Raw genomic sequence first — 27,188 nt, 5'->3', positions numbered from 1 at the left:
TTATTAGCCCATGTCTAATGATGACATCATCTGAATACACATACAGCCTTCACAGGCCAGTTAGTGTGAGATCAGCCAAGCCAATGAGCTCACACTTTTTTATTATTATTATTTTTTTTTTAAATTACTACAAGAACCTCCTTACCAGGCATCCTGACACACTGACAGAATTCATCCTTTCGAAGCTCAGCTCTTCTAAACTCTCACACACACCCTGTTTAATGCGGAACTATTTCCGGCTCAATGCTCCGTGAACTGATCTCAGTTCCAGCACACAGCTGCAGCAGATGGCTTAAGTACCATCGTAGCCAAGTCATGTGCGATTTTGTTTAAAACTTACAAACATGGCTGGAGAGGAAGCAGAGGGTTTACATCTGCTCACGTCTAGGCACAAATCAGCTAGTTTAACCCAACTACTCTAGGGTCAATGACATGATGCTCTTTTCTTTTTTTTGGCTAGATCTGTTAATTTATTTAAAGAAAGATCATAAAAAGTGCATTCATACAATGACTTCCGTAAACCTGTTCTATGATGGACATGTCTTAAATTTCTCAATGTCTAAATTGTCAAATTAATTTTGATATTTTTTTCACAGAATTAAGTTAAACATGGTTTGCAGCTGTCCTAATATTATTATATTAATGAAAAAAACACCTTACGGTTAGTATCATGTTTTTATTAATTATTAGAGAAAAAAAAGTTAAATATATATATATATATTTTAAAGAAAATATATTATTACTCTTTACTTGATGATTACACCACATCACATTTCATGGAAACTTTTGATGAAAATGGCAGACACTTTCAAAACCAACATGAAAACAAATAATACATGTAATAATTAAATACAAAATAATACAAACTTGGTTCATCCATTTTAAACTATGTTTTGAAATAATTTTTCCATCTCTTTATTTTGGACACTGTTATTTGTCATTGACCCTTGAAGCCAGTTTTTACCTCTCAGTCCCTCAATGTTGGCCCTATATTTTTACAGTTGAGTAATGGCTTTATAAGGCTGGTTGTCTGTGGATTAGCCCTGCCAACCCTTGTTTTCCTGGTTCCAGCACTTGGAGGTCCAAAGAGGCAGATGGGAGTCCTGGAGTCTGAGCAGAAAGCTGGTGTTGGCTGCTTTCACCACCCGCCCTAAAACAAAAGCCCTGAAATCCAAACATCTCATTGTAAAACACAATCCCTGTGAAGCCTTTGCCAATCATCCACCAGTCGTGAAAGAGTCTGAAGGGGGCTATGGGTAGATATATCAGAATGATCTAAAAAAATTGCTTTTTTCAAGAATAGTTGGCATATGTTGAACTTTCATTGTTTGTGACCAGCATGGGATATTTGTATCTTCATCGTGCTGCTTAGCTTTTTTGGTCACCAGAAAGTTGCTTCACCAAAAAGAAAGTTTTGTTTTTTATTTCTGGTAAACAACAGCTGTTATGATCCACAAACTAGACCAGCACCAAACCAGAACTAACCAGCCTGCACATTCGTTCTGGTCTAATCTGTGATCTTCAGCAGGGTCTGTGTTTTTGGGGACTGTTTTCGATCTGGCAAGCGTTTCTGTAATAATTGATGGTGCAACATTTAAAAAAAGTTTGGCTGTTGTAAATTTGTTGCTCTTTCTGTATTTGCCAAGTGGCTGTTTTCCTGATTTTTATTGCCTTGGGAGGTTAGCAAAAACAGTCTCCCTCTCCCTCTGATTTTTAATTGAAACCATTGCGGGACCAGTATTGGTTTTGCGATGGAGGTTGATCTACAGGAACGCTCTTCTGTGGCGCTTGCAGACAGATGGTGTTGTTTGTTCCATGACAGTCTCTCTCTATAGCTCACAGGAAAACGACCATGGAACGTTGCCAGGAACTTGATTAGCTTTCTGGAGTAAGCAGAACAAATCACCCACAAATTTATTTACTGCCTTCATCTCTTCAGCACGTCATGGCACGTTTGTTTCCCCCCATCTCAGGAGCTCACGTCGCATCTCTTCCTCCTCTCTCACGCCTGTTTTGAGCACTTCATCATCTCCTACAGATATTTGTGCTTTCTCAAGTAGAGGGTGTTTCATTGTGAACATTTTGGAGATTAGTGTGTGCTTATAATTGATATAAACCATTTGGCATGCCGTCTCTTTTTTCCCCCTTAACATATTGTTGTAATATGTAGATTCTGATAGGCAGAAGGTGCAGGAAATCCAGTGAAATATGCATGTAGTTTACTAGTTGGAGGACAGATGTTAATCGGACATATTATAAGAACACAGGTGTGATGGAAATGGTTCTTATGTTGCCTTCTTTGGCTGAGGTGTAAACGCAGGTACCATTACAAAACCAGTGCGAAAACCATGGCAGCAGTGGGGTGTAAAATTTCATAACCCAATTTTTCAAACCCTTGGATCAGCAAATGCCAGATGTCAAGCTGTTCTTGCTTTCTCAGAAGAAGTAGATAAAACATTTTGGTTTGGCTGGATGGTGTGATATTTGGTTGGGTTGTGTAAGACTCAGCAACTCTGTAGGACATTCTGAATTCGACAGGTTACCTCACTGGGTCCTATGGGCCTGAACACAGACTCAGACGGAGTCAGACTCCCGAGAGCAGAGCATGGACATTAGCTCATCTCTGAGCAAACCCAGGGCTAAGCTCCAATCTGGACCTGTTTACTGACAGATAAGGCATAAACAGGACGATTTATGCAGGGCTAAGCCTGCTGAAATGTTCCAGACGGGTTATTGTGAGTGTGAGAAGAGCGAGACTGAGAAATGATGACACTCAAGACACTGAGGGAAACGTCATTCTTGTCAAAAGACACTTTGCAGTGGATACAAAATGTATTTATGACTTGTTTTAGCCCTTTGGCATCTTTTATGGAGATAGGTACAGTGGAAAGCTGTGCATTATCACTCAACAACAGGTCATGTTCACTTATAATTGCATGCCAATGTTCTTGGTGTCCGTGTTCAGAAAAGGTTCTCACGCTAAAATTTCTTCCGGAAACAGGTGCGTACACGTATAAATTGGTTCTTACCCTCTAATTTTGATGTATCTGGAATACTAAATGAGGGGCTGCGTTAACACAGTTTGTAATTGGAATAGTACACACCCAAACCATATCCATTTAAGGACTTCCAATGCTTTTGCCCTTAAGATGCACTCTCACATACAGTAAGAAAACGTTTTAAATATTGAAACAAATATGTTATATGCATTGCTTATATATATATATATATATATATATATATATATATATATATATATATATATATATATATAAGGTAGCTTGTGCTTTTAATTTAATTGGATTATATATATATATATATATGTATATATATATATATATATATATATATATATATATATATATGAAGAGTTCAGATGCAAAAGCCTCTAAGTGCCATCTGAAATTTTCTTCTAGAATTATCATTTTTATCAAACTCGTATATTTAAGTTCAATAATTTCACTTAAATGACAATTAATAGGTAATCTTCATTGCCATTTAAGTGAAGTTACTGAACTTAAATATACGAGCTTGATAAAAATGATCATTCTAGAAGAAAATTTCAAATGGCACTTAGAGGCTTTAGCATCTGAACTCTATAGAAAAAAATCAAATTAAATTAAAAGCACAAGCTACCTTTGGGATGCTCTGATGAAAAGGGTTTATAAGGGATAGCAAATGAAGAGTTCAGATGCAAAAGCCTCTAAGTGCCATCTGAAATTTTCTTCTAGAATGATCATTTTTATCAAGCTCGTATATTCAAGTTCAGTAATTTCACTTAAATTACAATTAATAGGTAATTATCATTGCCATTTAAGGGAAATTACTGAATTTAAATATACAAAATTGATAAAAATGATCATTCTAGAAGAAAATTTCAGATGGCACTTAGAGGCTTTTGTATCTGAACTCTTCAAATATAATCATACTGTAATAGACTGAACAAAAGAACAAAAATAAAGAGGGTTTTCTTTTTCTTTTCTTATTTACCCTCGAACCCGTTTCACATAGATGCAGAAATAAAAACTGACTTGTAATTTGGATTGAGATGAGGGTTTACAGCCTGAGGTAACTGCCTCCCACTTTGAGATTCTGCTGTTAACACAAACCACTGATTATGCTCAATAAAGGTGAGCAGCAGCTTTCAGCACACTTTACTGACACTTACCACATCATTCACGAGACACACCGTTAAAGAGAAACTTGGCTTTTAATTGTTCTCTGTTTTATAGTAACTGCCCTGTGTTCTTACTTACCTTTCACTCTGTCATTATTACCTCATATATTTTTTTAAATGTACATTGTGCATCATTTTCAGGTACAAGATTTGCATAGTCATGCCAATTCTTTTCTATAGCATGCAATACTATGGTACTTTTTTATGGTACTAATATATTTTATGGTTCGAATGTCTGTGTCATATTTGTACCATGGTACTTACATGATTATGCCAAGTTTCTACTGTTGTACGTATATGTCCTTCTTTTATACAACAATTACATTTACATTTACATTTACATTTATTCATTTAGCTGACGCTTTTTATCCAAAGCGACTTACAATTGCTATATATGTCAGAGGTCGCACGCCTCTGGAGCAACTAGGGGTTAAGTGTCTTGCTCAGGGACACATTGGTGTCTCACAGTGGATTCGAACCCGGGTCTCTCACACCAAAGGCATGCGTCTTATCCATTGCGCCACCACCACCCCTATATATTTTTATATAGGGTTTATATAATTATATAAACAAGAAGTTCATATTAATATTGCCTCATTCAGATTTCAACATTTTGCAAATTAGTTTGTAAATTCTTTCTCTGCCACCAAAATAGTTCCAAAAGAAGTCAAAGTATCAAGCTTTGCATTTCACTAGGAGTCGATTGTGTGAGTTATGTGGAGTGGCATTTTTCTCTCCCAAAATGTATTGTAATGACTTGGGATCCACTCCAAATTTTCCTTTTCTTACTGGTGAGAGAAACCCTGCACTGAGCGATCCTAAAATTGTTTTGTTTTTTGGTTTGTTTTTTTGCTTGTGTAGGATGTAGGGTTGTCACGATACCAAAATTCCAGTAGTCGGTACCAATACCATTAAAATGTTATGGTTCTCTGTACCAATTTCGGTACCACAGCTAAATCTGTCGGAACTGTTTAACTATTTTATTGAACTATAAAAAAAAAAAATAATTATAATAATTTCAATGAGTTTATTATTTATGATGGTAATCATTATAAGTAAATAATATTCATATTTAAATAGTCTATTTGTGGTCAGCCTACTCTGTACTACCTGTAGCTTTGGCCTTTAGCCTTGAAACAATCTGTATTGTAAAAAGCGCTATATAAATGAAGGTGACTTGACTTGACTACCGGTACTACAGAAATGCTGGTATCGTCATCAATTTCAGTACCAACTTGGTACCAAAGTACCGGTACTTTTGACAACCCTAGTAGGATGCATTGTTGGATGCTTTGTTTAATTTCTTTAGAGATCTGATGATAGTCATATAACTAGTAATGTTGATGTCTTTACTAAAAGTTAGACTCATGTTTTATTATATGCCATAATCTTTTAAAAACATGTATGCCCATCTGTATGCTGGCATTGAGTTTGATGGCTTTGGAAAGGATGAAGATGGTTTGGGTTTGGGGGCTAGGGGTCTGGCTGAACTCCAGAGTGGGTTTATTGCTTTCATATTCCCATTAGAAATTCTTGAGGTTTGAAACTCTTCCCAAAGCCTGGAGCTAATTTAGTTTTTAGGCTTTTCCTTCTAATTCCTCGAGACTAATTACAGCCCTATTCCCGCAATTAAATCGATAAACTCCTCTGTGCTTAGTTGGGCTTGCCAACAGAAGCCCCAACCCCTCTCCTCTCCTCTCCTCTCCTCTCCTCTCCTCTCCTCTCCTCTCCTCTCCTCTCCTCTCCTCTCCTCTCCTCTCCTCTCCTCTCCTCTCCTTAAAGGAATATTCCAAAATGATCTAAATCACCAGCACTTGTAACTTTTAATGCAAAAAATTACCTTCGTTTTCTTTAAATAAAGTGATGAAAGTAGATCTGAGACACTTACAATCAAAGTAAATGGAGCCAAGAAGTAGGTGAACATGAAAAATATTTCAGTAGTACAGCCACAGAATGTAAACAATGTGTGTGTTAACATGATTGGAATCTGAAAAAAAACAACAACAAAAACCCCCCAGCTTATTAACATTTTCTGTAAACTACAGGTCAGTAAGATTTATTATTATAGAAATTAATCATTTTAAAGCAAGGATGCATTACATTGATAGTAAAGACATTTTATAATTTTACAAAAGATTTACATTTCTTTACTTTCTGTTCATCAAAGATTCCTGAAAAAAATCACGTTTTTTACTAAAATATTAAGCAGCACAACTTTTTTTTTTTTTACTTAAGCCTTTATGTATAATGCATTATAAAGGTATTCATAATGTACGTTATAATGCATTTTACCTTTTCATGAATAGTTGAAACTAAAGTTAAAAATGCATTATAATATTCACATAATCCTTGTTACATCTGAAATTGGTTGTTTGTCGTGTTTTAATGCATTATACTTTCTAAAGGTGTATTATAATGTATTATAACTGTGATTACAATTATTCATGAGACCATTAAATGCATTATAAGGTGCATTACAAGGCATTCAAAATACTTTTATTATGCATTATACATAAAGGCTTTAAGTAAAGTGTTAGCCAGTTTTTTTTCTAAATTGTAATAATTTGTTCACAACATCTGTTCTTTATTTATTTTTATCAAATAAATGCAGCCTTGGTGAGCATAAGAGACTTACTGACTCCAGACTTTTGAATGATAGTGTATTTCAACTTCATACACCAAAAATGGGCAGTTTCCTCCACTTTTTTTGTTTGTTTTTGGTATAAATTGAATTGAACTTGTCAAACCCTCAATATTCCTTTAAAAGAATAACTGAAGTTTTACACACGGTCTACAATACGGAGGGACCCTAAAAATAACCTTCAACCGAGACCAGAATTCTTCGACGGCCTCGATGCCTTTCTCATGTTTTTTATTTTTCTTTTTGAAATTTATCACTCCTGGCAAGGATGGGGCGTTTGCCTGGGGAGCCGTCCAGAAGTCAAGCAGATGTTCCTCATGGTGCTGGGTCGTGCACCAGGACAGATCTCAGCTCATTCAGCACGTCATATACCTCTCTTTAGCTCTCCCTCTCCCTCACTCCACCTCTTCTGTCTGTCAACGTACACTAGTACACAGGTCTCTGGCTGTTGTTCCGATTGGCTGTCTGGCTCTCTGTGCAGCTCGTATGGGGTCCATCAAAGCTGTGGTGTGATATAATGGTTTAATTGGGTTTGCCAGCACAGAGCCCACTGAGAGTAGAAAGAACACCTTTGGGAGAATGAGAGAGAGAAATGAATGGGAAAAAAAACTCACAAGCATGGAAATGTAATGAGTCTGGGCTGTCTAGACCGTGTGCTTGGCTGTGTGGAGCTGTACGGGTTTTTCAACATATGTGAATGTTTATCTCTCTGAAATGGTGCATGTGGACCCAGGGTCCATTTGGAGCCAAAAGGGAGGACTTTCAGCGCAAAGCCCGCCCAAGTCAAGCAAGACGACATGCAGAGAAACTCACAACGCAATGCTTTATACATTTGCAAGAGCGTACACACATTTGCCAGCAATCAAATGAAACTTGATTCAACACATTTTCTTATTTTTCATATTTACTTTTTCTTACCTCTTGGCTATGTTACTTTAATATTTTGCTCACATTAAAGCTTGCTTTAACTCTCTGTAATTTCTATAATTTGCAACTCATTCTTTAAACATAGCATTTGAAGGAAATCAAGCACATAACACGTATTTAGAGTATCCTGGATGAAAGGTTAGCTGGCAGAAGCTGACAAGACTCCTCAGAGTTGCTATGACAGCTGTGAAGTGTACATACTGTGTTTTTCTTCCTGTCCACTACAAGACTAACACTACTCTAGTTATGTTAGCATGTAGAATAATAATCTGTTTATAATCAGAATGATAGCTCAATCACAATAAAAAGTACTACAATAAAAACACCAGAGAATTTGATTTGGATTCGAAATGAAACTTTTATGTGATCTGAAGAAGCATATTCGAAAGGTGCATATTTGAAAATAATTTCTTACACTTAAGAATAATTGGTGTGTAAACCTTTAAATTCATCTGGTTTCAACTTGCATATATGCACAAGGCAGTGTGTTTCTTTACAGAATAACTAAGCACTTTTTATTGTGTTTTTATAAATAAACATAAAACACATATTATTGGGGTAGAGGGGCTCTTATTGTATTTTCTGCAAGAGCCATGTTTTCTTTAATAAAATCCATAGCACAAAAAACCCATGCCATGTTATCCTGTAAATTCCAAAACTGTGAATTCCAGCAGGACATCTCTCTCCCACCAATCATTGCTTCATACTTTTATCCGATCTTCGCATGCACAGATATTGTTTGTGGAATACATGTGATGCAGATCTGTACATATAAACAGCATGTTCGCAATCTGCAATCAGTTTTAATTTATTCACATAGACAAAAGGTCTGTGCATGTAAACAATCACTGTCTGCTAAACATTAAAGTTATAATGACTTACACTTAAAATTAAACTGACTGTATGCTACCTAATTAAGTATGCATTATCCTAACTTTTATTAATGCTAACCATTTGAAACCATAGAATACTAAATTTTTGGCATATTAATATTATATTAATATTTTGGCAAATGTACTATTATGGGTTCAATATGCACACTCCGCTGAGTCTGCATACTGCATGACAAAGTATTTGATCCCCTTATGAAAATGGTCTGCATTTCTTTTGCATGTGTGAAAGTGTGTACATATGTTGTCTATGAGGCTAATCTCCGTTAGCTCTCTATTCTACCTCCTGCCCATCTCCTCTGATGCACAGCAGTGTGTTATATAAACAGTGGAAAGCTGATATTGTGTTAGAGGACCATGTGTAAAAATATGGTGCACAGCACACATTCAAAGAGGCTTTCAGAAAACCATCAGGACAGAGTGTTAAAGATGTGTTTTGGCAAAGATCGTGTGGAAGGTTTCATTTTGGAAAGGCCTGTTGTGAAACTCTTTTTCCTTTCCTCTCGTAATCTGTAGTCTTGCCCTTAAAATTTATTACCTCAGATTTTCTCCCTGTGAAATGGGATGTGCATATCAATACATTTCTGAGTTTTATGGGCCTGTCTTCATCGACAGAGAGATCTTTGTTTCTTGAACTGTCAAGGGGGGAAAATGCTCCACCAGTTAACAAAAGGGGTTTGTATTGTACATCGGGGGTAGCTCCGACGGAAAAAATCTGCCAATTTCTCTATGTAATACGATTGTTAAAAATCATGCATACTTATGAATTATTGTGTTGACAAAAGCCACAATTACTAGTCAAAGTGATATGGAACTGGAGTTATCAAACCTGGAACTACTGCATACTTGTTTAGTTATTGAAAAATGTATCTATCAACCAATCAGAATTAAGAATTGACCAACACTCTGATAGAAAATACATTAACTGTTTTATTTTGTTGATTTTGTCTTAGGTTGCAGAGGGATCTGAAGTGAATTTTGAAGCAGGAAATTTCTCTGAGTCATGTGATGTGAAGATGGAAAATCTTCCTCATGGCAATGAACACCTGCTTTCCTGGGCCCATCAACGCTACCGTGCTGTTACATCTTTCAGCGAGCTCAAGATGGCCCATGACATCTACATCAAGGTTGGAGAGGGTATGTATCTCTGAGCATGCACAGTGTTTTACCTATATTAATATTTTTTTCTGATCACCTGACACTTTTTTTAAATCAGTATTTTTTGTTAAAAAAATACATTTATTTAGTTTAAGTTTATTTGGCCTAAAATAAATGTTGTGCCATTCCTTTCTGCCGTCTCTGAACTTCAGTCATGGCCCTACACATGCTAATTCACTCTCAATGGTGCCTATTGACTGTGTTTAGTAACTGGACCCATGGGTAATAAAGCAAATCCCAGTGAAGCCACCTCAAGTCATTCTAATTTCCACTGGGCAACATTCGGTTTCATTTAAATACAACATGGCAAAATCTGTGGGCTTTTCTCTGTCTTTCATTCGTAATCAGTTGATTTACTTGCATGTCAGGCTCATAAGCAGCCGCGAGATAGAGAATTGATGGAAAGGCCAAGTAAACATACGGGAAGAGTTTCAGATGAAAGCTCTGACTGCCAGCTTGTGCGTACGGGCCCTTTTCCAAATCTGAAGCCTTTCACAACAGTCCTTTGAAAAAGGGAAGGATGAGGGAGAATAGCAAACCTAGAGGAAAAAGGGAATGAGCAAAGGGAAAGTTTGGCAGGGAGGGTATAGAAGAAGCATAAAAGAAAATAGAGCCCAAAACAGAAAGTCCAAATTTATAGCAGTACCAGGAAGCCTCGCAAGATTCTGCTAAGAAAGTATCTTAGCCATCTGCCCAATGACATGAGCCGTAGGGTGGGAAATTGGCTTATTCTCAACGGAAACGGTTTAGGGGGATTTACCTTGAAACCAACGCTTGGACTTTGATATGATGTTTGAGTCAGACAGGGCTGCCACATTCAAACAGTTTGTTGTTTACTGGTTGAGAGCATGAAACAGAGAAAGCAGAAACAGATACTTGCAAATGCGTGCCATTAGCGCAGCAAGCCGCAGGGATTGTTTAAAGAAAGAAGAAAAGGACAAATCCGGCTGTGTGTTTCACTCAGGGCTCCATCGTGTTTCCCCCGCTGAGTTCTGAGACCAAACCAGCAACACGTCTGACTTCAGCATCTATCAGCTGTCAGGTTGCCCGGTTAAACTGCTGGTGCTCATTTTTCAGTCCGTAAAAGAACACAAGATTCCAGTACTGGAAGAAAGTAATGACTGCATCATTCAAAGTCCGCGTTCCAGTCTCTCAGCTTGTTTCAGTCAGTCCCGTAAAACATTTGGCCCAGCGGGGTTTGAGTTTGAGGTTTGGCAGTGACTCAAAAGGCTGTGTTTACCTCTACAGGAGAGTTCTGGCCTTCTACTCTATCTCAACCCTTTGTAGCTCCGCATGAGAGCGGACATGCTTCCGATCTGTTTGCTGTAGAGAACAGGCAACCCTCTTTCCCCCAGCACCTCAAAGAGCCAGGAAGAGCAGACAGTAAGATATGCCAGCCTTTCATGAGGAGTTGACGCTCATCACATTTGCGCTTTGTCCAAAAACATAATGGCCAAATAAGGAAGCATCTGTCTTCTGTTTCTCTGGGGCAAAGAGAAGAGCCGTCATCTCTTTTGTGGAGGAGCAAAGAAAACCGTGTTCAAGAGAAGAGAGGATTTTTTTAGGAAGTAATTAATCTGCAACGGGACAGATCAGGTCAGGCTGTTTTTGATTGAATGATGATGGTTTTATATGTTTTAAAGTGATTAAAGTGCCAATTATTTGGCCATTTTCAAGATTATAAACATCAACTGATAACCATGTCCTTTTGGTTGGTCAGAAGTGTATCCTTACTTTGACAGTTCAAATTTTTACTGACAGGTTTGTCAATGAATGCTGATTTATTTGGAGGGGAATTGATCAAGAGTGACAGGAAAGAGTGTTAGATTGTTACAAAATATTTCAGTTTCAAATAAATTGACTTTTTTTTTTCAATCCAATTTTTTTTTTTATCATAGTTTGCACAAAAATATTAAGCATCACAACTGTTTTCAAAATTGATAATAAGAAAAGTTTCCTGAGCACCAAATTCAGTATAATAGAATTAGAATCATGTGACAATGAAGACTAGAGTAATGCCAGCTTTTAAATTTTAAAATATAATAATATAGAAAATGGTTATTTTAAATAGTTAATGTAATGCTGAGGCAGGGATGAAGCGGAGAGAGAATCCACATGCAAGAACTACTTTGTTAACAAAATAAACCAAGGAATCCAGGGCAAACAGAGAAATTCAGGACAGGAGCATATTACAGCAAACAATGACTGACCAATCACAAGAGAAACACAAGGGTAATTATAACACAGGCTAACAAGGTAACAAGGGGGCATGGTCAATTTTCATAGGAACACATGAGGGTAATCAAGGGAACTAACTAGACACACCTGGTGAGACTAATCAACATGGAAAAACTACAAAAAAACTACAAAACATGGCACAAGACAGGAAGTAACACAAAGGTCCTCACACAAGACAGGGGAACACGGGCGGGGACAGTAATATTTTCCTATATTACTGTTTTATTGTATTCTTTATCAAATAAATGCAGCCTTGGTGAGCATAAGAGGCTTCCAAATTATTCAAAAATCTTGGGCCACTCCTTAAAAATGTTCAACTCCAGTCTGCTTCCATTGCTGCTCATGTATAGTGGTCTGAAACACAGACAAGTCAAGTGATACAAACAGCAAAACGTTCCTGTGCTTTTATACTAAATATCAGATTACAGGACTGTTACTAAATGTTGGTTAATTATTTGTCAGTCAAACTTTTCTGTGTCCTCCAAGTTTCTATCAGCCCTTGGCCTAAACATTTCTCATATTTGTTTCAGACCCCGTCTTCTCCGAGACCTGTAAGATTGATAACAAGTTCCTGTCTCTGAACTACCTGGCCAGCTACATCCAGCCCCAGCCATCCACAGGGTGTGTTCTCTCAGGTCCTGATCATGACCAGGAGGTCCACATCATTGAGCTCCAGGCACCAAACTCCAGCAGGTGAGGAGAAGACTGTTGTACTGTTGTACAAGTCAAGGATTAACACATTTCTGTAAAAGTTTCTGGAAGTTTCTGTAATACAGCGGTACAATACAATACAGTCATATTCACATGATTTAATTATATTATTTATTTGTATTATTTTCTCTTTAAAAGACAGCTTTTTAGAGCTTGTACAGCAAAATTAAGAGCAAAGAATGTGCATTATTACGAAGACTTGCTCTGTTAAACCCTAAGAGTGTATGATAGTAAAACGTTCTGGTGCAAGACAAAGCTGAACCCCATAGCAGATCTAGACAGATGGTGCTGGTAAATCAGCGTCACGGTTTCATGACTGAACTTGGTATTAAGTAAACAAAAGTGCATTAGATGCTGAGAATGATGGGAAATGTACACTGTTGTTCAAAAGTTTGGGGTCAGTAGGATTTTATTTATTTATTAGTTTACTTCAAAGAAATTAAAACAGCAAGGACCGATTAAATTAAGAGATGTACTGGTCGACCAGTCACTAATCAGAAACGGCTGGTTTTTGCATTTTATTTTGGCTGATCTGTGTTCCAGAAGTACACCCATGCACACAAACTGCACTGGAATCATTTACCAAAATGTCGCTGTGTGGAAATATTATGAAGCTGTAATGTCTGCAAAGCACAAAAGAAAAGTCACCCCGAAAGTAAACATACCCCAATATGAGTAATTTAAAAGTGTTGCTGCCAAACAGACGCAGACACTAAGAAGCAAACAGGCATTCGTCTGCTGCCATATAAATAAGAGCCACTTTCCTGTGCTTGCTGAAGCTGCCTGAGCGTATACCTGTGTGCACCCTGCATGAGATAGTGAACATTTGTTCAGCTCAGTTGGTCATGTGGTGGACGAGAAAAGAAACAGACTAGCTTGTGACAAATGCTGCATTCATGCCATGTCGTGTCGTAATTACCGTAGTCTCGAGATTACAGAACATGACATTCTATTCGGAGCGTATCATGTCTTCGGACTGGAAATTATGAATTTTTTATGGCAACACTATCAACGGCTAAATGAATCTGTAGCGATCAGGTGATACAGCGGTCGCGTGGTACAGGTGGGAGCTCTCCGAAAATTCCCATCTTACAAGCTGTAATTACGAGCTGTACGAGGACGTAAACGCTTTTTACAAGTTGAAATCTTGTAATTACGGTAATAACAACATGGCGTGACCGCACCTCATGCTAAAATGCTTCTTTTTGTAAAAATAACTTTCATACACTGTATAAAATCTAAAGGCAATGTAGCTAGTTCTGTATAGGATTGTCATTTCATTTTATCTTAAAATTACATGGACATAATAATGTCATAACAACTGCTCTAGCATACTTGTTTTACTCATTGCATGAACTGATTGCTTAATGTTTTAAATTATTTTATTTACTTTGTTTTTTGTAATTTTACAATGCTAAAGTCAGACCATCATTTTTTTGCTCTAATTTAAAAAAAGAACAGCAGTGTATATAATTTAATCTGCTGTTGAAGACCTGAAGGCCTCACCAGACAATTTAATGTAAAAAAACAAACAAACTTCGAACTAGGAATAATTGTGTTTCTGAGCATACTGTGCAGGATATTTTTGTTCATATGGGTGTGTTTAGTATACCATGGTGTGTATATATACACATGAGTGTTCATGGATGGGTGTGTTTGCTTTCGTGTGTAAATGTACGTGCTTGTCTCTCTGTATTTGTCATTTTAGGTTGTCATTGTGTTTCCTCCGGTTTTGTACAGTTTATTTGGAAATAGGCAGGAACTGGGGTATTGTTGATATTGGAAAACTCTGCAGGGTAAAACTGTCTCCGCCCACAACAATATCACTCACTGTCGCCTAATAGTGACTTAAAAAATGAAAAACAGATCTAAAGATATGCAAGCATCATGATGGATCCCAGCACTGCTTTATGTGGTCTGTTTCACATGTGTCCAGCTTTGTTTTCTAGGAAACGATCCAGTTTTTTAATCAATTGGCCAGACGGAAAGCATGTTAAAGCTGAAGTTAAAATTTTCCAAGATTCTTATGGCCTTCCTTCCATTTCTTCTCTCTCTCTCTCTCTCTCTCTCTCTCTCTCTCTCTCTCTCTCTCTCTCTCTCTCTCTCTCTGTGAGTAGTGCATTCCAAGTGGATGTGATCGTGGATTTAAGGCCGCTGGATGGTGACGCCCCACTCCATCGTGACATTGTGTTGCTTCTGAAATGTGAGAAGTCAGTGAATTGGGTAATCAAAGCCCACAGCGTCATCGGCAAACTGGAAATTGTGGTATGATGTTTACATTTTTTAGCCACATGCAATGTGGCCAAATATTGTGAAATATTATTAGTTTGAAATAAGTATTTCAAGTATTTACTTATTTCAAACTGTACTGAAATGCTGTACTGATTTCAAAGTATTTTCTAATTGATTTATTCCTGTGATGGTAAAGCTGAAGTTTCAGCAGCCATTACTCCACTTCAGTGTCTTCAGTGTCACATGATCCTTCAGAAGTCATTCTAACATGCTAATTCAGTACTCAAGAAACCTTTTATTATTATTATCACGGTTAAAAATGGTTGTGCTGTATCAAACAAAAGTATCAAATTCTTCTTAAAAAACAAAACAAAAATACAATCATAGTGATGATCCCAAAAATGTGTGTGAAAAGGTTGAGCAAAGGATAGCAGGTTGATCCAATGAATTGTGTGATCTGGAGGCCTGTTATGAGATTGAGTAATAACAGAAGGAGGGGTGTAGTGAGTTTTTCTTCAGCCAGAGCCTTTGGAGTGGTTTTATTGTAGCATTGGCCTGGCACTTCAGAATATGAATTATTAGAGTGTCTGTGTGCTGGTTTCAGATAGCACAGCATAACATTCACACCACTGAAACTGTCACTACACCTCACAGCTCTTGAAGAGCGACTTGCACACACTGTGTGTAATTTATTGCTAAATATTTGTGCGTTTTTATGTGCTGCTTAGAAGGAAAAAAATCCACACTGTCATTAGGATAAGTCACATTAGTTTAAGGGGTTTAAAGTGTTTATATGATCATTTATATATGTTTTTTCTAAACTGGAAAAGTGTAATGTAGAGTACAGTACTTTATATACAACTGCAATGCAATTCTTTTACAAACTGATCTCTCACTGCATACACAAAGATAAACACCAAAATAGTACGGTCACGCTTAGTCCAAGCCAAGGGAAGAAGATGACGCTGGAATACCAATATAAATGTAGTTTATAATCCAAGTGAAGAAACACAAACAAACAGTGTGCATAGCACAAACAATACTCGACGACGAATGAAAGGAAATGAGGAACTTAAATACGCAATAATGATTAACTCAAAGACTAACAGGTGTGATCGTAAATGAGTGACCATGACAACTAATTAGTGAAAAGGAGAACAAAGGAACACAGGGAAACAGGAAACATACTGACAGAAAACAAAAACAAAACTAAGGCAAAATGTGACAAGTACAGTAGACAACAATTTACAGTGGTAATGACAGGATTTCGCAAGTAGCAAGTAAACACAACAGTGTTCCTTGTGCTGCTGTAAAACTCTAACAGAAACGGACGTGGAAGTCACTTGCATCATTTTTGCAAAAAAAGCACACATGGACTTAAATTTAAGTTAAATTTGTTAAATACCAATGCATTGACTAAAGTGACATTTGTGAAAATAAGGCATTTCAATAACTGACTAATAACCTTTTCATTGCCATTAAAGTGAAACTGCTTAACCTAAACATAGGAGCCTGATAATATTTTTTTTTTACTTTAAGTAAAATTAAGTAAAAATTCTTATAAAGGACAAATCTTTGAAAACACACACACACACACACACACACACACACACACACACACACACACACACACACACACACACACACACACACACACACACACACACACACAGATGGATAGATAGATAGATAGATAGATAGATAGATAGATAGATAGATAGATAGATAGATAGATAGATAGATAGATAGATAGATATTGAGATCCTTGATTTACAGTAGATGCACAAGTATGTAGATCAAAAGTCATAAAGTTCATTAGAGAATTTTAATATGAATTGTCTAAGTGTGTGTATAACGCATCTGTCGCCATGAATGTGTTGCACTTGTCCGTGTCCGAGTGAATCAGTTACAGTGTTTAAGAGTGTAGGAGAATGTTATGTGTAAGTTATGTGTGATACGATCCACAACCTTGTAAAATCAAAGCCCTGCTACTGTTGGCATATTGGCTCAAGCTCATTGTCCCGCCTGGTGAGGCGTTTGTGGGAAACACGGCTAGGAATGAGGAACATCTGTTCTTCACACCCAATAGAGAACAAACTGAAGCTAACTTTTAATTCCTATGTAATTTGACCATTTGAGCCCTGATATGAGGATCATATCATAGTTCTTGAGGATCAGTCTATTGTTCTTGAAATTTGATTTAAAACATGCATGCAATTTGCAATATTTTGTGGCCTTTTTCTTTACTTCAATTTGGAGTTTGGTGAGTGTTCATTTTGTACCTTAAAATAAGGTATTAGATCAGAATATGTTGTCAGTGAAAACAAGAAGAACCTTGGCTTATAGTTAAAGAGTTGTGAAATGTGTCTCAGAAAAAAAAATGGACTTGAACAGAAGTAGATATCATTTTATTTCCTTTCTGACTATTCATTTTTCTGTTCTAAACTACAGTAAAGAATGAACACGTGTGACTGCATTTCTGTTTCTGCATGTGAAGTGAATGTGTTATCTTATTATTTGCCTTTGTCCTTCTCAGACGTCAGATACTGTCGGGCTGAGTGATGACACTGAAAGGCTGATGCAGGTATCAAAGACGGTCAAACAGAAGCTGCCCGCCGGATCTCAGGCTCTGATCCAGTGGGCAGAGGAAAACGGATTCAACCCCGTCACTTCCTACACCAACACCCCTGTTGCCAACCACTTCAAACTGCGCCTCAGAGAACAAGGCAAGAGCAACAACCGAAGATATAAATAATATCGACTTAAAATAGTTACAATAAGCTTAATTAGTTTACAATATAAATAAGCTTAATTCATTGAATACACAGCAAAAAAAATGCAATTTCAATACGCACACAGATAAGGCTTGTTTACACCTGATGACTTCATGCGTTTTCTCTGATTGGATAGTTATCCGGTCATAAAAAGACCAGGTGTAAATGCCCTCCCAAACACTCACTCACTCACTCACTCGATCACTCGATCACTCACTCACTCACTCGATCACTCAAACCACTTCAGGAGATGGTCTGAGACACATTCCAGGCGAAGTGTAAGTGCATATGGTTGTTGAAACCACATATATAAATTTTATTCTTTCCAAAATGTAAAAAATAAACGTGTGAGAGCGTGTTATAGGCTATATGACGTTATAGTCAGATATGACAGCATTACTGCAACACGCAACAACACAGATGAGTAGCTGAGCATCTCTTCAGCAAGCCAACGCTCAAACTACCGCAAAGGAAATATCTGTTGCTTTTGTTGACATAGGATCAGATTAATATTCGTTTTGCGTAGACACATTTATGTGGCCAAGTATAAATGTAACCGTTTTAACAAATCGGATAGATATCCAATCAGAGAAAACACATGAAGTGACCAGGTGTAAACAAGCCAATAAATGTTTTCTTCCAAAGCAATTCTTTTTGGTTCCTAAGTAAATCTCATAATACAATTTTGTACTGGAAAACAAGACAAAAAATACTTTTTTGCTGATAAAAAATTCTACATACAGTTAATGTCAGTTGGTTCTAACTGTGTTTGCTTTGTGTGTGATTTTCTTGCATCTACATTACCAAGAAGTTGTCAGGCAGATTGATGTTTAAATCTCTTCTTTCTTGACCACTTCCAGATCTAGGGAACATTGATGAGGGAATGTTCCCACCTGAGCTGTCCATTCTCCGCAATATCAACCCACTTCCAAAGCCCAGCGCCCGGGATTCCCCTGCACGGACCGGGTTCCCGTTCCCCTTTCTGCCATCCATGGATCAGGGCCTGTCATTTCCACCTCCGATGCCATCTCTTGAGGAGCATCAGGGATCTCCAAATGTAGGATTCAGTGTACAGTGTGAGAAGAACAAAATGGTGGTCAGCATTGACAAGGAAACTCTACAGGTAGGAAACACAAGTGACAAGTGCACAACCTTTTGTACACGCAAACATTGGATGAGTATTGCAGAGTAACTAACTAAAAGTAGTGTGATTACTAACGCAACTATACAGTAAACATATTGTGAAATATAATCATTATTATTTAAAACAAATTCTTTCTATTTTAATATATTTTGTAATGTAATTTACATGTGATTTTCAGCATCATTACTCCAGTCTTCAGTCATATGATCCTTCAGAAATCATTCTAATATGCTGATTTGGTGCTCAAGAAACATTTCTTATTATTATCAATGTTTAAAACGGTTGTGCTGCCTAATATTTTTGTGGAAACCATGGTACATGGTTAAAAATACAATAAAATTATACATTTATTTAAAAAAAAAACTTTCAATGAAAATCTTTTGACATATTTTTTGTATTCTTTTGTTGTTTTATTAGTAGCTTGTAGTGTAGTCAACTACTTGTTTAAAAGGGTAGCTTGAGTATAGTTACACTATAAACTACTGTTTCAAAGTAGCTTCCCTAACACTGGTAAGAACTAGAGGTTAAATGAGTGCAGAAGTGCTGTGTGAGAGACACCTTGTTTTTCCCTCAAGCTGATGCAGTGTGAATATTCCCAGAATGTGTGGGCCATATGCACTGACGTCAGAAGCCAGAAGTGGTGTAATATACCACTTCAGAGAGAGAGAAAACCCTTATTCTACAATCAAAATGCCTTTGAGCAAAGTTAGACCAGCTTGCAAGTCTTGTTTGTCACTAAAAAGTTGAAAGACACAATAGATCTCGAAAACACAATAGATTTAGAAAGCAATATCTTGAGGACTAATAATAGATCTTGTTTGATATGTTGTCAAAGGTCGAGATTTTTCCTGTGAAGTCATGTTTTCCTAATGTCCTCACAGGCCAATGGGTTTAGAAAACCCAATATCACTCTTCAGGATTCCCAATGCAAAGCAACCTCCAACACCACCCACTATATACTGGAGACGCCCCTGTCTGGCTGCCAAACCACCAAAATCCCCTCCCACCCCAGCCCAGTGGTCCTCTATATCAATTCAGTGAGTACTAAAGCCAGTATACAATCAATAATATCAGATGTGAAATCTAGTCCTAGGGTCAGTTGGAGTGTCCCCTCCAACACGCTGTATATGTTTTCTGTGTTTCCTGGTCCCTCATGTGTGGTTTCACCCAGCAGGGGTGATTCACTTCCACACTGATTTTTTGCGATAATTTCTAGCGGAAATTCATAAAAACACTTTTAGCCTTGAACCCATTAAAAATGAAAACTGGGCAACCTCCCAAATATGTATCTTTTACTCTGAACTCTGAGCCTCAAGGGCAATTAAAACGATGCGACCCGTATGGTCAGAGCACAGTACTGGCTCACAGAGCGAGATCCACAGAGCATCAAAGGAGGATGTTGTTGCAACGACAATCCTATGACAAATTGGCAAGTCTTATGTGAATCAATTTCTCTTCAATTAGACAATGTTCACAGGCCTCTTTCACCTTTGAACCCATAATCTGTCCTGAGCTCAAGGAGGCGATTCTCATATTATGATGATGTGAATGGATTGCCGTGTTTTTTCCGATGAGAAGAACTGAGAGGTTTTTTTTTTTCGTTCATCTGCCTTGGGAGTTACATTGCTGAAATTGTGCATTCCCATGTATTAAATCCAGTTTTCTCATCTGTTTTGGAAGACCTTTGGCAAGTATAGATTTCGATTATCTCTGACTGTATCTGTGTGCACCAGAGTGAAGCAATGTCATTTCTGAGAAAAGTTTTGTAGAGGAAATTGTATGATTGTTAGGAAATTATTGGGTTTACCTTACCTTATTACTGAGAAGTCATGAACTAAGTGTGTCTGTGATTGGCAGATTGTTATTAGCCAATCGGAACTGAAGGATGGAAGCGGCTGGCCCGTTGACGATGAAGATCTGGAGTCAGGAGATCCGGAGGTGACTGGAAGAATTTTACCAGAAAGTGGACCTCGTGCGACTATCTTGGTATGATATTCACATAAAAAAAACTATATTATTTATAAATGGTACTACCGGAATAGAAACAACAAATTTACAATATATACAAAGAATATATTTGTATGAGGATAAGATCAAAGTTTAAGTCAAAATTTTCTCTAAAAATCTTCCTCTCACTACGACTCTCAAATCAGATGTGGCAAATATTATAACTGATGTCTGATTAGAAATCCTAAAATACAGTTAATTAATCTATGTAGTCATAACCATCAATGATAATAATGTTTATGCATTATATAATATGTACCACATATTTCTCTGTGCAACATATCATAATAACCAGTTTGACGCAGTTATAATTTTCACGTCCTGCGCCACGTTGTTTAAATAGCAAATACATTTGCGCCCATTCGTGCACCCATGGACGTGCTGGTATGAAAACGAGGTGTGTTCTGGCACATTGTTGGCGCGTTGCTATTTTGAGGCAACAGAAATAGACATTCACAATATTTATTTTGTTATTTAAAGAGCGTGTTAGTAATGTGCGCCTATAGGCGGGTCCACAACGCACGTACATTCTGATTATTAAATGCACATGGATGCACAGCAGCACACAAACATGCCAAATATTAAAATGAAAAGGATTACAATGTAAAAGATTATTATTGTGTGAAAGATATGGTGGAATCCAATCCGGCTTGTCCCATAGATGATCTGCTAGCGCAATTTTACCTCGAGCAGTTTGCGCTCTAGAGACGGCTTCTTTCCACTATCAAATTCCGTCATGTAAATAGCGAATCTGCCATGGCACGAGTGCAACTGGCATTTAAAGGGAATGGGAGATGAGACTCTGATTGGTTTAACACACCCATTACTCATTAAGAGAATAGGGACAACCCTTTCAGACCATGCGCCTGGCGCCGACCATTTTTCCCGTCGTTAAACTAGCAAAAGTGGATTCGGAGATGCCCTAAGTGAACTTGCGCCGTGCGCTTTAGACCATGCGCTTAGATCGTTAAAATAGGGCCCATTCTCTTAAATTATATATTGAATTGTTTGAATGGTAATTTTTTTTATTCTTTATGGTGGCACCATAGGAAGATAATATATTTATAATATGATAATATTATGATAATATATTTAAGTTTAATTAGGACTGTATTTACTGTATGTGATCAAATACATCAGGATAACAATAACATATTCGGTCTCTCTCACCTTCACATTTCCCTTCAATTGAGTTGAAAATTCACTTACATAAAATATGCATTTTAACATTTTCCAATTCTCTGTTTCTCTGTCCTTAGTTCAACTGCACATACCGTAAGAACCAGGGCACCCCAGTTGACAGTGATATTGGATCTGATGATTTCGTTGTAGATTCTCTAGACAATGTTACTTTTAACATGGAGCTGTATAGCAATCCCTTCCACTTCCCCATCACTCAATCATTCCTCACCATCACTGAGAACAGGCCCATCTATGTGGAGGTAAGCATATACATATACATATACATATACATATACATATACATATACATATACCAGTGATGGAGTACTCGAGTCCTGGACTCGGACTCGAGTCCGACTCGAGTCCCTATTCTCAGGACTCGTGACTTGACTTGGACTCGCGGACTGATGACTCGTTCTTGGACTCGGACTCGAGGATATAAAATCGGACTTGAGCATTCATCAAATGAATGACGTTGGATGAAGTTTCTGACTAAATAAGATTTAAAATTTGATATAAGATGTTACACTTTTCCTGTTTTGGGCTCCAAGACCGGACGGGATCTCTTTTTTTCCTGCATATATGAACGAGCAGAGAGAAAGCCCCAGCCGCGCGCGCGCTCTCACCGTCTTCAAACAACACGAGCGGTGCTCCCTCCTCACGCATATTAATCAAAATCAATTGACACGATAGTAAAAGGTCGGAAGACCGAAGTTTCACGTAGATCATTCAGAGATTTTTTTCTCCTGAATTACCGCGAGGTGTGAATTGTGCTGAAAAAAAAACAAAAAACGTTTGCCTTATCTTCTCTGAAAAGCGTTCCGCACATTCAGCTGACATTAGCCACAATTTCAATAAACGAAAAGACCTATCTAGTGATGAAATGTTTTCTGTGTTGACACAAATCTTGTCCTGTCCTAAACTGCCGAGATAATCACACAAGGCGTGCCGTATAGGCTACACGTCCATTAATGACACGTCCGATTCGCGAACTAATGACTCCTTTGAACGATTCACTTTAATGAATGGTTAAAACAACTGACCATCTGTCCAACAACGAACTCACGAGACGTCTGAATCGGTGTATAACAAATCGGTAACACTTTACAATATGTTCCATTTATTAAACTCTAGTTAACTACATTAGTTAACATTTAGGCTACTATTAATAAACTGCACTTCTACAGCATTGTTAATGTTAATTTCAACATTTAGCCTACCAATAGCCTACATTATTGAAATCAAATTTTTTATTTATATTTATTTATATTGTATTTATTATTTATAATTGTCAACACAGTGGTGTCATTTTTGTTTAATGTAGACCCTCTTTTATAATTATATCAGCTCTTTAAAGGTGCCAGAGTAGAGAAATGTTGGCAGTCTTGAAATATAACACAGACTCAACCTTGATGACTCGACTCGGACTCGAACACTGGGGACTCGAGACTCGACTCGGACTCGAACTCAGGTAATGGTGACTCGACTCGGACTCGACTCGGTCTCTTCTTTGGTGACTCGGACTTGGACTCGGACTCGAACACGGGGACTCGAGACTTGACTCGGACTCGACAATTGGTGACTCGACTACAACACTGACATATACATATACATATGTATACATGTACACAGGGTTTGAAATAAACACCCGCCAATTCACAAAATGCGGTTAAAAATCAACTGTATTGATGTCAAATCAGTAGCCAATTTGTTGGGTTATTTCCACAAATTATGTTGACTCAATTTGCTTGCGAAGTTTATGTAATCTGATACGGGAATAGCTCAGACCCAAGAAACTGAAGAAGACCCATACTGTAATAAATCCCTGCAATAAATCCCGCCTCTTGTTTTTGTGCACGTTCTCGAATCGGCCTGAATGAAGACAATGATGGCGTTAATGGGAAGACTAATTAAAAAGAAAATAAACAACTCAGCCATTTAGATATCACCGCTTTATGTCACGTTAAAATCAAACTTGAAATGTACTGAAAACAAGATGACTGTGTTTTTTTTAGTGAGCAATCAGCTTGGTGAAATTAAATGTAGGCTACATCTTCGTCTGTGATCGGTGTGTACAAGCTTGATGACTGTTGAAAATAAGTTAACTATTAAAAAGAAATTTGAAATGTATACTTTGCATTGGTAAGATTTTTTTTATGTTTTTGAAGGAAGTCTCTTCCTCACCAAGACTGCATTTATTTGATCAAAAATAATAGTAATTTTAAATAACAGTAATGTTGTGAAACATTATTACAATTTTAAATAACTGTTTTCTATTTTATTATATTTTTTAAATGTAATTTGTTCCTGTGATGGCAAAGCTGAATTTTCAGCACTCCAGTCTTCAGTGTCGCATGATCCTTACGAAATTATTCTAATTTGCTGATTTGGGGCTCAAGAAACATTTCTTATTATTATCAATGTCAAGACTGTGCTGCTAAATATTTTTGTGGAAACTGTGCTAGACGTTTTCAGGATTCGTTGATTAATAGAAATGTCACCAAAAGAACACCATTTACTTGATATATAATTGCTTTTGTAATAATGTAAAAGTCTCTACTGTCACTTTTGATCAGATCAGTTTAATGCATCCCTGCTGAATAATAGTATTATTAAAAAAAAAAAAAAAATAACAGTAGTGTACATGTGGGGCATTACATTGTGCAATACATAAATTCTGTGTGTGCGTTATTATGGAAAAGATTCCTTTGGGGTTCAATAAAACCATTTCCAGTGTTGTAACCACATTAGAAATCTAATTTAGTAATTGAATGAGAAACCATATACACAAATATAGTCACTGCCAAAAGCTCTTGAAATACAAGATCTGCTTTTACCTTTTAACCATAATGTGTGGTTCTCATTGTCTATGGTTTCATGTTTCTAATACTATAAGCGCCTGTTGTCTGTCTGTCTGTCTGTCTGTCTGCCTGTCTGTCTGATCAGACATTGTCCTGAGTATGTGAGCATTTACAGCTGCAAAAGTACACACGTGTGTTTAGATGTCTCTCTGTCAATCGCTGTGAAAGAAGTCAGCAGTCTGCTGTGAGTGTGTGTGTACATTTTGTCTGGTCCGGGAGCATGTCATATTGCCATTAATCAGTGGGGTTTCAAGGGGGCAAGGCTGACAATATTTGATCTCAGAGTGGAATGCTCAGGTTCCCGTTTTTAACTCTTTCTCTTCCAGGGTTAGAGTCTTTGATTAAATGTGTTCCACTGAAGGTCTACCTCATATGCCATATGAAAACTTCAGATCAGTGCAGATTGTTCTTGATTTATAGCCACATCAATGGAGGATCTGCTGTGTCAATCAGAAAGGCCCTTTTCCCCCCCTGTACATCATGCAATTTCCCTATATGTAGCATACACTTTAGTTAAGCTGTCAAACCACAAAAGACGAGCTTGTTTCTCAAGTAAATCTATTCTTGTTTCACTGATTTTTGTTGTTGTTATTTTATTTGGTAAATTAAACAAAATACTCTTTGGCAATAGGATTTTTAGCAGTCTATTCGTATCAAAGGGTTCACCCAATAATACAATTCCCGATGTTCATGTTGTTCGAAATGTAGATTCCCGCTTTTTCAACATTTTAGATAGTGATAACTGACTGTAAATCCAAATCTTCTGAGCCCATTTGTGCAACAATGCATTTGCATATGTAAATGCTTCACACTAGGCTTGCCATCAGTGATGCTATTAATTCTCCCTTATCTTTTGACCAAATGTGTTGCTCAATTTGAATATGAATATGAAGATTGAGTGGAATATGACTTCAATTTTGGACTGTTCTCAGACAAAGCTAATTTACGCCTTTAGAAATCTAGCAAGTCATTTTTGTGGTGTGACAGCCTGTCATTAAAAGTCAATATTATTTCTGCATCTTTCGCATTATTGTTCGAGGATCATAGTCTGCCTCCCTGAAATGATTTGACCACTTTCCTGAGTTTGACACCCCTTTGGCACAGTTATATTAAGGAAATGGGATGTGATGTTTTTCGTGGCAGCTCTCGTCTGTAATGCGTGCTTTTACAACATCAGATGGCCAAACTATTACAACTGAACGATCCTCAAAGATTTATTCTAGGCACAGGAATCTGACGTCAGAATTTGTGATTCTTGGAACGGTGAACACTTTGACAATGGTTCTTTAGACAGTGTGCAGTGTTAAAACAAATGGACAGCCTCTGTGCGTTATTTGCTGATTTTTAGCGATGCCTGAGATAGTTTGTGGGGGAAAAAAATCAAAAAGACCGATCAAAAAAGATAGACTGAGCGTGTCTGGCAGAGGACTAGACATAATATATAGCATCTAAGCATCACTCTGCTGATCCATCTCATACTGTATGAATCACGTTTGATCATATTTTTGAAAAATTGTCAAAAAGTTGTATTAATCAAGATAAAGAAAGCATTTTTTCTTTCTCTCTTTGTCTTGCTGTCTCTATATTTTATTGTTTGCAGCAGATGCATATTTTGTCTCACAGAAAAAGGACTTTTCCTTTATTAACAGAGACATGTGACCTTTCTCTGCAGATTTCCGCCACAAAAGCCGACCCTAACCTTGGGTTCATGATCCAGACCTGCTTCATATCTCCAGAATCCAATCCTCTCATGCCTTCAGACTACATTGTCATAGAGAACATATGTCCGAAGGACGACTCTGTTCTCTATTACCCTGAGCGAAGCGATTTCCCCATCCCTCACGCCCAGATGGACAAAAAACGCTTCAGTTTCACCTACAGATCAAAGTTCAACGTGTCATTGCTCTTCCTGCACTGTGAGATGTCCCTCTGCTCCAGAAATGACAAGGAGATGAACCTGCCAGAGGTAGAAACCATCATCTAACATATCAGTTCTGTTCCAAGATCTAGTGAGCTGCCTTTGTAGGCAGTATTTTAAGGGCGTCACACTGTACATTAGGTGTGTTCATAATGCAAATGCTGTTTAAAAAGTTGGGCAGTGACATTATGCTGCCTTCTAAGATGCACTGTACCTTGTTTTCGTAAATTCTAAAGCATCATCACGTGTATCGTTCACAGCAAAGGCAATATAGTGAAAAAATTAACCCAAGATGGCAGAAGCAAGAGAAATGTTCATTCATTACTGA

General features: G+C 37.4%; 1 protein-coding gene across 2 annotated transcripts in view; it reads left to right on the top strand.

Annotated features, from left to right (window-relative positions):
• tgfbr3 (transforming growth factor, beta receptor III) overlaps positions 1 to 27,188 on the top strand; it is a 113,891-nt gene that overhangs the window by 71,682 nt on the left and 15,021 nt on the right. The window contains exons 5-13 of one of the 2 annotated variants that reach the window (XM_082136781.1): positions 9,589 to 9,772; positions 12,562 to 12,724; positions 14,860 to 15,007; positions 17,511 to 17,700; positions 18,615 to 18,871; positions 19,774 to 19,929; positions 20,750 to 20,878; positions 22,159 to 22,341; positions 26,615 to 26,908. In XM_082136781.1, coding sequence (XP_081992907.1) covers positions 9,589 to 9,772; positions 12,562 to 12,724; positions 14,860 to 15,007; positions 17,511 to 17,700; positions 18,615 to 18,871; positions 19,774 to 19,929; positions 20,750 to 20,878; positions 22,159 to 22,341; positions 26,615 to 26,908 — 1,704 coding nt within the window. Of the gene's footprint in view, positions 1 to 9,588; positions 9,773 to 12,561; positions 12,725 to 14,859; positions 15,008 to 17,510; positions 17,701 to 18,608; positions 18,872 to 19,773; positions 19,930 to 20,749; positions 20,879 to 22,158; positions 22,342 to 26,614; positions 26,909 to 27,188 lie in introns of both variants that reach the window. The other variant, XM_082136780.1, reaches the window with a different exon arrangement.

This window comes from Leuciscus leuciscus, assembly GCF_965113295.1.
Source record: "Leuciscus leuciscus genome assembly, chromosome: 14".
NCBI classification, from domain to species: domain Eukaryota; kingdom Metazoa; phylum Chordata; class Actinopteri; order Cypriniformes; family Leuciscidae; genus Leuciscus; species Leuciscus leuciscus.
Note: the sequence above shows the minus strand (reverse complement) of the source record. Positions and strands in the feature narration are given on the sequence as shown.